At 53.9% G+C, this 14,302-nt stretch overlaps 1 protein-coding gene across 9 annotated transcripts in view; it reads right to left on the bottom strand.

The window, feature by feature from the left end:
* The window catches only part of LOC140388384 (ERC protein 2), a 1,175,365-nt gene that overhangs the window by 644,052 nt on the left and 517,011 nt on the right, over positions 1–14,302 (bottom strand). For all 9 annotated transcript variants that reach the window (XM_072472461.1, XM_072472462.1, XM_072472470.1 and 6 more), the window contains one exon: positions 2,981–3,118. In XM_072472461.1, the coding sequence (XP_072328562.1) occupies positions 2,981–3,118 (138 nt within the window). The remainder of the gene's footprint in view (positions 1–2,980; positions 3,119–14,302) is intronic.

Raw genomic sequence — 14,302 nt, 5'->3', positions numbered from 1 at the left:
GCTGAATGTAGGGAAAAGCGAGGTATTCCCGGTGAATGAGCTGGCACAGCGGGCTAATTTACGGGGGATGCCATTTACGGTAGCGAGGGATAGGTTTAGGTACTTGGGGATTCAGGTAGCAAGGGAATGGACGGGGCTCCATAAGTGGAACTTAACGAAGCTGGTGGAGGAGGCCAGGGAGGATCTTATGAGGTGGGATACACTGCACTTAACGTTGGCGGGGAGGGTCAAAGTGGTGAAAATGAATATTCTGCCGAGGTTCTTGTTTATCTTTCAGGCTCTCCCGATCTTTATACCAAAGGCCTTTTTTCAGAAAGTGGACACAATCATCTCTGACTTTGTATGGGTGGGGAAGGTGCCGAGGGTGGGGAGGACCCTGCTACAGAGGCAGAGGTAGCGGGGGGGGGGGGGCATTGCCAATGGCTCCGAATAGGTATTCAGGGAGTCCAGTGGTGCAGTCCACGGTGAGGATATGGAATCAGCTGAGGAGGCATTTTAGGGGGGAAGGGATGTCGCCGCTAACGCCGCAGTGCGAGAATGGTGGGTTTGGGGGGGGGGGGGGGGGATGGATAGTGTATACAGGAGGTGGAGGGAAGTGGGGTTGGTCAAGGTGAGGGATTTATATTTGGAGGAAGGGTCCGCCAGTCTGGAGGCGCTAAGGGAGAGGGTAGAGCTGCCGAGGGGTAGTGAGTTCAGGTATCTACAGGTTAGGGACTTTGTATGAAAGGTCGGGAAGGGGTTCGCTAGATTGTCGGGATACACCCTGCTGGAGCGACTGCTACTTCCAGATGTGGAAGGGGAGGGAAGAATTGGGGATCTATATAAGTGGCTGGTGGAGCAGGGAGGCGAGCGGGTGGTGAAGATCAAGGAGAAATGGGAAGCGGAGTCGGGAATGGAGATAAATTGGGGAGTATGGAGTGAGGCACTGCGAAGGGTAAACGGGACCTGCTCTTGTGCAAGGATGAGCCTGATACAGTTTAAGCTGGTGCACAGGGTGCATATGACTCAGGCGAGAATGAGTGGGTTCTTTCAGGGGTAGCAGATGAGTGTGAGAGGTGTGGGCGGGGGCCAGCGAATCATGCGCACATGTTTTGGGGTTGTGAAAAGTTGGGAAGATTCTGGGCGGGAGTGTTTGCGGTCTTAGCCAGGATAGTGGAGGAGGGAGTGGACCCGGACCCTTTGGTGGCGATATTTAGAGTTTCAGAGAAGCCGGAGCTCATGGAGAGGAGGAAGGCCCGATTTCTTGGACTTCGCCTCTCTGATTGCACGGTGACGAATTTTGCTAGAGTGGCGATCGGCATCGCCACCGGGGGGTAGCAGCTTGGTTGGGTGACCTGCATGACTTCCTGCGGTTAAAGAAAATAAAGTATGAGTTAAGGGGCACAGCAGGGGAGTTTGAGGAAAGGTGGGGGATGTTTGTGAGCGTGTTTGAGGAGCTGATCGTCGCAGGGTGGTGGGTGATGGGGAGAGAGGGGTGAAAAATGAGAAAAATCTGTACAAACTGTACATCTGATTGTTGGGAAGAATGTTTCCCGGGCTATTTATTTGCTGTAACCTACTTTGATATAAGTTTGAATAAAATGCGTTTAAAAAAAAAGAAATGGCACATGGTCTCACTTCATTTCAAGACCTCCTGGTAATTTTGCTCTGATGAATTGCTTAAACGGCTGTGATTCTATTCATATCCAGCTGCTGTTGTAACCTTCTGGTTTCTTGGCTGAACATGGTGCCATGTTGAGTCCTGCACAACAAACTGACTTTCTTCCAGGCCAAATTCCAATTTTGTACTGGTCTCTAGATCAGAGGTTTTTAGACTTTTTTTTCTGGGGACCCAAGTTTGCCAACCTCGCGACCCAAGCCGACCAACCTTTGCGGCACATGCCTCATTTGCAAAAGGCGAGCCTGCTTGGTCCTCCCAACCTCACTTAATTAGATTCAAAAGAGGAGAAGGAAATGCGCATATATCAGGTTTGGTTCTCAGGCTATTCAACTTTACCTCTCGGAAACATCTTCACCTGTACATTAATAACTTTCAACTCCACGTCAAGACATAAATGAGCCACAAACTACTACATATCTACCATCCTTTTCCTGGCTGACATCAGGCTGCATCAAACCACTTACAATCATGGTGTTTCTTTAGTATTTGCTTCTTGGTGACGAGGTAAAAAGGCCAATGGGTGAAAAGGGGACCTTCACCATCGACAAACTGGCATCCATGTGTACCATCTATAAGATGCACTGCAGAAACTCACCGAGGTTCCTTAAGCAGCAACTTCCAAACCCATGACCACTGCCATCTAGAAGGACAAAGGCAGAAGATACCTAGGAACCCCACCTGGGAGGTTCCCCTCCAAGTCACTCACCATCCTGACTTGGAAATATAACATTGTTCCTTCATGGTCACTGGGCCAGAATCCAGAAATTCCCTCCCTGACAGCACTGTGGGCGTACCTACACCTCGGGGACTGCCGTGGTTCAGGTAGCGGGTCACCACCACCTTCTCAACGGAAACTTAGGATAGGTATTAAATTCTGGCCTAGCCCAGTGACGCCCACATCAAATTAATGTTATAAAAGTGGGATTAGCCGAGGTGCTCTTCAGGGAACCGACAGGGACACGGCAGGCCTATGGCCTCCTTCTCTGCCTTACTAATTCGATGACCCTTTGGCTACATTTATGCATGGCATCCAAACTTATTTACATTTTCAATCTTATGTTGTCAAATTGAGATAGAAAATGTTGGTTAATGTATCCTTTCCAATCTATTCTGAAACCATCAGACGAGGGCAAACTCCACTGAACTTCCATTATTGCATTTTGGGAGTAAAGTTTAAATGCTTCAATAACATTCAGCAAATATTCTTCCATTAGGTACTTTTCATCTGAAAAGTAGATATTTAAAAAATGCTGATTAGAAAATGTTAACTTTGCTTGAGTGCACGAGAGATGCTTCAAGGGTTACAACATAATCCATTACCTTCTCTGATAAAGCTTCTTCTAATGTTGCCAAAGCTGTATCTGTGTTGCTGGAATCTGTCTGCAATGACTTAACTCGGTCTTTCAAATTGTTAAGTTGTTTATCTTTGTCTTTAAGTTGTTCCTGAAGATTTTCAATCTATAGGAGAAAACAAATATATTTTAATGTAAATATGTATTTCCTTCCGTTCCATAGTGTATACATTGCATATGCATCTGTTGTGTAGACTCTTTCCTGTCATTTTTATCAGCATAATTAGCCAACTGGGACACCAATTTAATTTTTTTTTAAAATCTTGTGTTAGCTCCTGTATTCTCCACGAATATTAGAAGATACAGATGGCCTCCAAATTTTATAATGGGAAAAAAAACTTGTACAACAACTGACTAAACTGTCAGGTTGACAGATGTGCATTGCGACAACATCTGGGTCAATTGAGTAATAAAATGTACATTTGTTAAAAAAGATAAACTAGGTTCCACAGTTTAAATAAGGGCAAGGTTTGTACCAATGCCTCATAGGTGTGTTTACTGTAAATACATAATTCAAATGAAGTCACAGAACAATTTTGATTACAGTTATGATATATTTTGTTATTTCCTTCCTTAATTTGAAGTAATTTCCTGGGGCAATTAAATAAATTCAGTTGAGCACTTTCGGCAAAACATATTTTAAGGATCCAGAACTCGGAATCTAGTGAATAAGGTCAACAGGTCCATATTTGTCCATCACATTTCTGCACATCATTTTAAATGCAGGCAACAAAGATTAACAATTTACCAACAAAAAGTGCAAAGCTCATTTATGGAACCTTGAAATCTCAAGCTGTTATACGATCAACAATGAAAAATGAGAGTTAGGTACTTTGTAGAGTATAATAGTTACAGACAAGTTGTCAAGAATTTTCCATTGTTCTTATACTTTTAAAAAGTCTCTTTCTTTCTAAGTGTTCATGTACAATGTATTTAGAAAAACAACAAGCTGACTGGTTGTTGTTAGGCCTGTGCCAATGCACTCAGGGATCAGTTGCCAGGAAGTGCAGCAAAGGAATCAGGTGACCTTGCATCCAACTAGCACCTTTTTGCATTGTAATGGAGCGATGCCTGTTTATCACGCTTCTCCCCACATTTTAAAGGTTTTTTTTTCAGCCATTCACAGCTTGTGACCATGAATAGCAAGGCCAGATTTATTGTCCCTCCTAAATTACCCTCAGAAAGATGGTGGTGAACTTCCATGGTGGTACACGTGGTGATGGTTTTCCGACAGTGTTGTCACGACAATGATTCACAGCAACATATTTTCCAGTCTGTCTGTGTGAGCCGTGGAGGTGGCGATGTATTTCCATTCATTTCTTGCCCTTGTCTGTCTGGATGGCAGAGGTCGCAGTTTTGGAATGTGCTCCTGAAGACTTGACAAGCGGCTGCAGATTGTACACACTGCAGCCCCACTGCACCACCAACAGTGGGAATGAATGTTTAAGGTGGTGGACAGGGTGCCAGTCAAGTGGGCTAATTTTCCTGAATGTGCTGAGCTTCTTGAGGGTTCTTGGAGCTGTACTCACCCAGGCAAGCAGAGATTATTCAATCATAATCCTGATTTGTGCTTCGTAGATGGTGGAGAGGCAATGAGAAGCCAGGGGGTGAGTCTAATACCCAGCCTTTGACCTACTCTTGTAGCCATAGTACTTACATGGCCTGTTCAGTTAAATGTCTGGCCAACAATGACAGCCCACAGAATACATAATGGTATTTTCAGTTGCAATGTTCTTTAATATCAAGTGAAGGTGGCAAAGGCTCTTTTTTGTTAGAGATAGGTAACAGCTGTCATTTGTACTACACAATGCCTATCAGCAGAAGCCTAAATGTTAGAACAAAGAAAAGTACAGCACAGGAACAGGCCCTTCGGCCCTCCAAGCCTGTGCCGACCATGCTGCCCGTCAAAACTAAAATCTTCCACACTTCCTGGGTCCCTCTATTCCCATCCTATTCATGTATTTGGCAGGATGCCCCTTAAATGTCACTATCATCGCTGCTTCCACCACCTCCTCTGGCAGCGAGTTCCTGGCACCCACTACCCTCTGTGTAAAAAACCTGCCTCGTAAATCTCCTCTAAATCTTGCCCCTCACACCTTAAACCTATGCCCCCTAGTAATTGACCCCTCGATCCTGGGAAAAAGTCTCTGACTATACACTCTGTCTATGCCCCTCATAATTTTGTAGACCTCGATCAGGTCGCCCCTCAACCTCCGTCGTTCCAGTGAGAACGAACCGAGTTTATTCAACCGCTCCTCATAGCTAATGCCCTCCATACCAGGCAACATTCTGGTAAATCTCTTCTGCACCCTCTCTAAAGCCTCCACATCCTTCTGGTGATGTGGCGACCAGAATTGAACACTATACTCCAAGTGGCCTAACTAAGGTTCTAGACAGCTGCAACATGACTTGCCATTTCTTATACTCAATGCCCCAGCCAATGAAGGCAAGCATGCCGTATGCCTTCTTGACTACCTTTTCCACCTGTGTTACCCCTTTCAGTGACCTGTGGACCTGTACTCCTAGATCTCTCTGACTGTCAATACTCTTGAGGGTTCTTGGAGGCTGTTGTTCAAGTCTTACAACATACGGGCATTGACTAGTTTATTATCTGAGAAGCTGCGAATGGAGCTGAACACTGTGTCGTCATTAGCAAACAGCACCTATCAGTGGGAGTAAAGGTAATTAATAAAACAGCTGAAGATGGCTTAGCCTTGGGTATGGCTCTGTGGAGGTTTTGCAGAAATGCCCTGGAGTTGAGATGTTTGGTTCAAGTTCAAATGCCTGTACCTTTGGAAAAATTAAAGCAATAATACAATGCAAGACTCTTCCAGTAATTATACCAGACTGAGTTCCATTATTAAATCAGCATAACTTCTAAAAGAAATCAAACAAATCCCATCGCTAGTTTGTCTAAATTGCAAATTAAACTGTAATCAATAGATTGCAGTGACAACATGCAGTAACTCCAATATCCACATTGTTCCAGTGCGCGGAGCTTTCCCTCCCAGGCTGTGGTGGGTTTTGTAGCGAACGACACCAGAAGATGTCATCACTTTCAGGCTGATGGCAGGTCAGGTTTCCTCCTGACCCATGGCAGGAACCCTATTTGCTTGCATTACCATACCACGAATGCTCATCAAAATTGTTGTTCGAGGGAATCACGTAACCCCTCACAATCTACTGCCACATCAATAGGACATTAGACCGGTCTGAAGCATGATTGGAAATAAGTGGCGTACAGCTGTCCGCCTTCACTTCATTCCTGGCTTTGAGATGAATGCTACACTCAATGGGCAGCACGGTAGCATTGTGGATAGCACAATTGCTTCACAGCTCCAGGGTCCCAGGTTTGATTCCGGTTTGGGTCACTGTCTGTGCGGAGTCTACACATCCTCCCCGTGTGTGCGTGGGTTTCCTCCGGGTGCTCTGGTTTCCTCCCACAGTCCAAAGATGTGCAGGTTAGGTGGATTGGCCATGATAAATTGCCCTTAGTGTCCAAAATTGCCCTTAGTGTTGGGTGGAGTTACTGGGTTATGGGGATAGGGTGTGGAGGTTTTGACCTTGGGTAGGGTGCTCTTTCCAAGAGCCGGTGCAGACTCGATGGGCCGAATGGCCTTCTGCTGCACTGTAAATTCTATGATAATCTATGAAATGCCCACCTGCAACAGCGCCACCATTGTGGGTTCTCACCAATGCCATGAGATGCTGAACTGGTGGGGGCGTAGGGTTGCTCTGCTCACTGGCTGTTTCTGTTCTCCGAAGGAGGAGGTCGCCTACGGGGCTCAGGCAAGGTTGCATACAATACAGAGACCAACATTGCGACCAGGGGGGCGGAGGGGATGGACAGCAGAAACACGGGACAGGGGGACAATGGGGATGGTGGGGTGGAGGAAGACGATGGCAGGCAGAGGGGAGACCGAGCTTAGGAAAGCCGGATCCCAACATTACAGACTGGAACACAGGCACAGTAAGGGGAAAATATCATTAAGTAGTTCATTAAAAACCTGGTGCGCACATTTATCTATAGTCTTACTTCTTGAATCTCAATTTTCAGTCATTCTTTTTATGTAGATGTCTGTGGCCCAGAGTTTTCCCATGGGAATCACGTCATTACTTCACTCAAATTGACAGCAACTTTGGGTGTTAGGATATGCACAAAATAACGCAGAAATACAGAAGTTACTGTAACGTGAATCTATGCTCCTTCACGGAGTGTACTGTAGAGGATCTGACAGCTTGCAATCTTCATTGCATCAGGAATTGACAAAAAACTTCCCCTCTTATGCTGTTTGTCCCTCTGTGAAAAGCCTGGAAGAACTCTCAACTTGTTGAATGAAGTGTGACTGTGTTTTCAAACAGGAAACCAACTTCATAATTACTGCTAAGCATGCTTACTGGCCCTGAAAACGAAGGACTGTGAAATGTCAAATTTCTCCACAATGATCAAAACTTCTCCATTCTTAAAAATCGGTTTATCGTTAATTTAGCTTTGAATATAGTAAAATATTATAAAAACAAGTAACCGCTTTGACGAAGTGTCATCCCGATTCGAAACGTTAGCTCTGTTCTCTCTCTCTCTACAGATGCTGTCAGACCCGCTGATATTTTCCAGCATTTACTTATTACACTGCCTTAAAATTTAAATTAAAGTGAAGGATTTCAAGCGTTTGTAACTTGCTGGATTGCTGCCGAAATATTTCAAATTTGGAAAACCACGTCACAGATACAAAACTCTTTCCGGGCATCTTACTTTGAGGTCAGTGGCAAGCGGCCTGGTTTAAACATTTACGCTAATGTTCATCGTGGGAATCCAGGAGTCTGTATTATACTTAATGCCGACCGTCCACTGTCGTGTCTTGTTGATGAGTCAACAAATATCATCCAAACTATCTTTCTACTAAACCGGTTTGCCATTTTGCTCAGAAATTGTATTTTAATGCTCTAAATAAGTTTTCAAACATTTAACAATAAAAATAGATATTCACAGTAACGTGATTAACTTTATCCCATGAATTGTCTCATATCCTTTAATCATCGTCTTTATCACAAACATTGGCATCTCAACATTTGGAGTTGGATGTGATCATTCTGCCCAGAGTGGAGGCTATTGGCTAAACAAGAATCCATCAATCTGAGCATGACAGTATGCAAATTTACAGGATATATTGTTGAATGCAAATAGCTGAATATGAGAAAGGGAGAGAGCGCGCGAGAGAGAGAGAGAGCGCGCGAGAGAGAGAGAGAGAGAGCGCGCGCGAGACAGAGCGCGCGCGAGACAGAGCGCGCGCGAGACAGAGCGCGCGCGAGACAGAGCGCGCGCGAGACAGAGCGCGCGCGAGACAGAGCGCTCGCGAGACAGAGCGCGCGAGACAGAGCGCGCGAGACAGCGAGCGCGAGACAGCGAGCGCGAGACAGCGAGCGCGAGAGCGAGGAGAGAGCGCACGAGAGAGAGCGCGCGAGAGAGAGCGCGCGAGAGAGAGCGCGCGAGAGAGAGCAATATTCTATCAAAATCTATAACCCACAGGACAACTTTTATTCAGGTAGACAATAAGCAGAGTTTTTTTTAAACTAGAGTGGTTCTGCTTTCATGAACTGACAGGAAGACAGAGAGAACACAGGAAACAATATACTAATTACATGCCTATTAGATCTTTTGTTGGTCTCAAATGACGACTAGACTATAAACTTCAAAAATCATAAACAGTATGTGTGAGACAGACAGACTGGGGCAGTGGGAAACGGAGCAACAGACAGGTGGGGCTGCAAGAATGGGGGGGGGGGGGCGAGAGCAAGGGGGGGTTCATAACAGGTGCGAGAGAGAGAGTGGGATAGAATGAGGCTGGGGCGAGCGAGGGATAGGGAGAGCTCACAGCGGGAGCGACAGAGCACATGGTGTAGACAAGAGAGCAAGCAAGCACACCGTGGGGGCAAGAGAGCGAACAAGCGTGCAACAGGGACAAGAGAGTAAGTACACACATGGCGGGAGCAAGAGAGCGAGCGTGCGAGCACACGGCTTGGGCGAGAAAGCTAGTGAGTGTGCAACGAGCACACGGCGGGAGCAAGAGCGTGTGGCAGAGATGAGAGAGCCAATAAGAGCATGCGAGCATGCAGCAGGGGAGAGAGAGTCAGTGAGTGGCGGTGGAGGAGTGGCGAGGGGACGAGAGTGCATGAACGGGCATGCGATAGAGAGAGAGAGAGAAAGAGAGAGAGAGGGGGGACTTGTGAGTGAGCATCTGGCATTAGTGGGTGCGAGAGGAGCGCGGGCGAGAGATAGAGAGCAAGTGAGCAAATGGCGGGTGCGAGAAAAAGAGAGCGTGAGCGAGCACGCGGTGGGGACGAGAGAGAGCGAGCGAGCACGCGGCGGGGTGAGAGTGAGAGAGAGAGAGAGCACGCGGCGGGGCGAGAGAGAGCACAAGCGAGCACGTGGTGTGGTGAGAGTGAGAGCGAGCGAGCACGCCGTGGGGTGAGAGTGAGGGAGAGTGAGCGGGCACGCGGCGGGGATGAGAGAGAGTGAGCGGGCAAGCGGCGGGGACGAGAGAGAGCGAGCGAGCACGCGGCGGGGTGAGAGTGAGAGAGAGCGAGCACGCGGCGGGGCGAGAGAGAGCACGAGCGAGCATGCGGCATGGTGAGAGTGAGAGCGAGCGAGCACGCGGTGGGGTGAGAGCGAGCGAGCACGCGGCGGGTGAGCGTGAGAGCGAGCGAGCACGCGGCGGGGTAAGAGTGAGAGCGAGCGAGCACGCGGCGGGGTGAGAGTGAGAGCGAGCGAGCACGCGGCGGAGTGAGAGTGAGCGAGCACGCGACGGGGTGAGAGCGAGCGAGCACGCGGCTGGGTGAGTGAGAGCGTGAGTGAGCGAGCACGCGGCGGGGTGAGAGTGAGAGAGAGCGAGCACGCGGCGGGGTGAAAGTGAGAGAGAGCGAGCACGTGGCGGGGTGAGAGTGAGAGAGAGCGAGCATGCGGCGGTGACGAGAGAGAGCACGAGCGAGCACGCGGCGGGCTAAGAGAGCGAGCGAGCACGCGGCGGGGTGAGAGTGAGAGAGAGCGAGCACGCAGCGGGTCGAGAGTGAGAGAGAGCGAGCACGCGGCGGGGTGAGAGTGAGAGAGCGAGCACGCGGCGGGGCGAGAGAGAGCACGAGCGAGCATGCGGCATGGTGAGAGTGAGAGCGAGCGAGCACGCGGTGGGGTGAGAGCGAGCGAGCACGCGGCGGGGTGAGCGTGAGAGCGAGCGAGCACGCGGCGGGGTAAGAGTGAGAGCGAGCGAGCACGCGGCGGGGTAAGAGTGAGAGCGAGCGAGCACGCGGCGGGGTGAGAGTGAGAGTGAGCGAGCACGCGACGGGGTGAGAGCGAGTGACCACGCGGCTGGGTGAGTGAGAGCGTGAGTGAGCGAGCACGCGGCGGGGTGAGAGTGAGAGAGAGCGAGCATGCGGCGGGGTGAGAGTGAGAGAAAGCGAGCACGTGGCGGGGTGAGAGTGAGAGAGAGCGAGCACACGGCGGTGACGAGAGAGAGCACGAGCGAGCACGCGGCGGGCTAAGAGAGCGAGCGAGCACGCGGCGGGGTGAGAGTGAGAGAGAGCGAGCACGCGGCGGGGTGAGAGTGAGAGTGAGCGAGCACGCGGCGGGTGAGAGTGAGAGAGAGCGAGCACGCGGCGGGGTGAAAGTGAGAGAGAGCGAGCACGTGGCGGGGTGAGAGTGAGAGAGAGCGAGCACGCGGCGGTGACGAGAGAGAGCACGAGCGAGCACGCGGCGGGCTAAGAGAGCGAGCGAGCACGCGGCGGGGTGAGAGTGAGAGAGAGCGAGCACGCAGCGGGTCGAGAGTGAGAGAGAGCGAGCACGCGGCGGGGTGAGAGTGAGAGAGAGCGAGCACGCGGCGGGGCGAGAGAGCACGAGCGAGCATGCGGCATGGTGAGAGTGAAAGCGAGCGAGCACGCGGTGGGGTGAGAGCGAGCGAGCACGCGGCGGGGTGAGCGTGAGAGCGAGCGAGCACGCGGCGGGGTAAGAGTGAGAGCGAGCGAGCACGCGGCGGGGTGAGAGTGAGAGTGAGCGAGCACGCGGCGGGGTGAGAGTGAGCGAGCACGCGACGGGGTGAGAGTGAGCGAGCACGCGGCTGGGTGAGTGAGAGCGTGAGTGAGCGAGCACGCGGCGGGGTGAGAGTGAGAGTGAGCGAGCACGCGGCGGGGTGAGAGTGAGAGAGAGCGAGCACGTGGCGGGGTGAGAGTGAGAGAGAGCGAGCACACGGCGGTGACGAGAGAGAGCACGAGCGAGCACGCGGCGGGCTAAGAGAGCGAGCGAGCACGCGGCGGGGTGAGAGTGAGAGAGAGCGAGCACGCAGCGGGTCGAGAGTGAGAGCGAGCGAGCACGCGGCGGGGTGAGAGTGAGAGCGAGCGAGCACGCGGCGGGGTAAGAGTGAGAGCGAGCGAGCACGCGGCGGGGTGAGAGTGAGAGCGAGCGAGCACGCGGCGGGGTGAGAGTGAGAGTGAGCGAGCACGCGACGGGGTGAGAGCGAGCGAGCACGCGGCTGGGTGAGTGAGAGCGTGAGTGAGCGAGCACGTGGCGGGGTGAGAGTGAGAGAGAGCGAGCACGCGGCGGTGACGAGAGAGAGCACGAGCGAGCACGCAGCGGGCTAAGAGAGCGAGCGAGCACGCGGCGGGGTGAGAGTGAGAGAGAGCGAGCACGCAGCGGGTCGAGAGTGAGAGAGAGCGAGCACGCGGCGGGGTGAGAGTGAGAGAGAGCGAGCACGCGGCGGGGCGAGAGAGCACGAGCGAGCATGCGGCATGGTGAGAGTGAGAGCGAGCGAGCACGCGGTGGGGTGAGAGCGAGCGAGCACGCGGCGGGGTGAGCGTGAGAGCGAGCGAGCACGCGGCGGGGTAAGAGTGAGAGCGAGCGAGCACGCGGCGGGGTAAGAGTGAGAGCGAGCGAGCACGCGGCGGGGTGAGAGTGAGAGTGAGCGAGCACGCGACGGGGTGAGAGCGAGCGAGCACGCGGCTGGGTGAGTGAGAGCGTGAGTGAGCGAGCACGCGGCGGGGTGAGAGTGAGAGTGAGCGAGCACGCGGCGGGGTGAGAGTGAGAGAGAGCGAGCACGTGGCGGGGTGAGAGTGAGAGAGAGCGAGCACACGGCGGTGACGAGAGAGAGCACGAGCGAGCACGCGGCGGGCTAAGAGAGCGAGCGAGCACGCGGCGGGGTGAGAGTGAGAGAGAGCGAGCACGCAGCGGGTCGAGAGTGAGAGAGAGCGAGCACGCGGCGGGGTGAGAGTGAGAGAGAGCGAGCACGCGGCGGGGACGAGAGAGAGAGAGCACGAGGCAGGGTGAGAGTGAGAGCGAGTGCGCACGCGGCGGGGACGAGAGAGAGCACGAGGCAGGGTGAGAGTGAGAGCGAGTGCTCACGCGGCGGGGACGAGAGAGAGCGCGAGCGAGCACGCGGCGGGGTGAGAGTGAGAGAGAGCGCACACGTGGCGGGGACGAGAGAGAGCACGAGCGAGCATGCGGCGGGGTGAGAGTGAGAGCGAGCGCGCGTGTGGCGGGGTGTGAGTGAGAGCGTGCGAGCACGCGGCGGGGTGAGAGTGAGAGCAAGCGAGCACGCGGCATTGTGAGAGTGAGAGAGAGCGAGCGAGCACGCGGCGGGGTGAGAGTGAGAGAGAGCGAGCGAGCACGCGGCGGGGTGAGAGTGAGAGAGAGCGAGCGAGCACGCGGCGGGGTGAGAGTGAGAGAGAGCGAGCGAGCACGCGGCAGGGTGAGAGTGAGAGAGAGCGAGCGAGCACGCGGCGGGGTGAGAGTGAGAGAGAGCGATCGAGCACGCGGCGGGGTGAGAGTGAGAGAGAGCGAGCACGCGGCGGGGTGAGAGTGAGAGCGAGCGAGCATGCGGCGGGGTGAGAGTGAGAGAGAGCGCGCACGCAGCGGGGTGAGAGTGAGAGCAAGCGAGCACGCGGCATTGTGAGAGTGAGAGAGAGCGAGCGAGCACGCGGCGGGGTGAGAGTGAGAGAGAGCGAGCGAGCACGCGGCAGGGTGAGAGTGAGAGAGAGCGAGCACGCGGCGGGGTGAGAGTGAGAGCGAGCGAGCATGCGGCGGGGTGAGAGTGAGAGAGCGCGCACGCAGCGGGGTGAGAGTGAGAGAGAGCGAGCGAGCACGCGGCGGATTGAGAGTGAGAGAGCGAGCGAGCACGCGGCGGGGTGAGAGTGAGAGAGAGCGAGCGTGCACGCGGCGGAGTGAGAGTGAGCGAGCACGCGGCGGGGTGAGAGTGAGAGAGAGCGCGAGCGAGCACGCGGCAGGGTGAGAGTGAGAGAGTGCACGAACGAGCACGCGGCGGGGTGAGAGTGAGAGCGAGCGAGCAGGCGGCGGGATGAGAGTGCGAGCGAGCACGCGGCGGGGTGAGCGTGAGAGCACGAGCGAGCACGCGGCGGGGTGAGAGTGCGAGCAAGTGAGCACGCAGCGGTGTGAGAGTGAGAGAGAGTGAGCACGCGGCGGGGACGACAAAGAGCGTGAGCGAGCACGCGGCGGGATGAGAGTGAGAGAGAGCGAGCACGCGGCGGGGTGAAAGTGAGAGAGAGCGAGCATGCGGCGGGGTGAGAGTGAGAGAGAGTGCGCACGCAGCGGGGTGAGAGTGAGAGAGAGCGAGCACGCGGCGGGGTGAGAGTGAGAGAGAGCGCGCACGCAGCAGGGTGAGAGTGAGAGCGAGTGAGCACGCGGCGGAGTGAGAGAGAGCGAGCGAGCACGCAGCGGGGTGAGAGTGAGAGAGAGCGAGCACGCGGCGGGGTGAGAGTGAGAGAGAGCGCGAGCGAGCACGCGGCAGGGTGAGAGTGAGAGAGAGCGAGCACGCGGCGGGGTGAGAGTGAGAGAGAGCGAGCGTGCACGCGGCGGGGTGAGAGTGAGAGAGAGAGCACGCGGCGGGGTGAGAGTGAGAGTGAGTGAGCACGCAGCGGGGTGAGAAGTGAGAGCAAGCGCACACGCGGCGGGGACGACAGAGAGCGTGAGCGACCACGCGGCGGGATGAGAGTGAGAGAGAGCGAGCACGCGGCGTGGTGAGAGTGAGAGCACGAGCGAGCACACGGCGGGGTGAGAGTGAGAGCGAGCACGAGGCGGGAACGAGAGAGAGAGCGCGAGCGAGCACGCGGCAGGGTGAGAGTGAGAGAGCGCGCACGCGGCGGGGACGAGAGAGAGCCCGCGGCGGGGTGAGAGAGAGAGAGTGAGCACGCGGCGGGGTGAGAGAGAGAGAGCGAGCAAGCACGCGGCGGGGTGAGAGTGAGAGAGAGTGAGCAAGCACGTGGCGGGGACGAGAGAGGGCACGCGGCAGGGTGA

The sequence above is a fragment of the Scyliorhinus torazame genome, chromosome 13 (assembly GCF_047496885.1).
Source record: "Scyliorhinus torazame isolate Kashiwa2021f chromosome 13, sScyTor2.1, whole genome shotgun sequence".
Classification (NCBI taxonomy): domain Eukaryota; kingdom Metazoa; phylum Chordata; class Chondrichthyes; order Carcharhiniformes; family Scyliorhinidae; genus Scyliorhinus; species Scyliorhinus torazame.
Note: the sequence above shows the minus strand (reverse complement) of the source record. Positions and strands in the feature narration are given on the sequence as shown.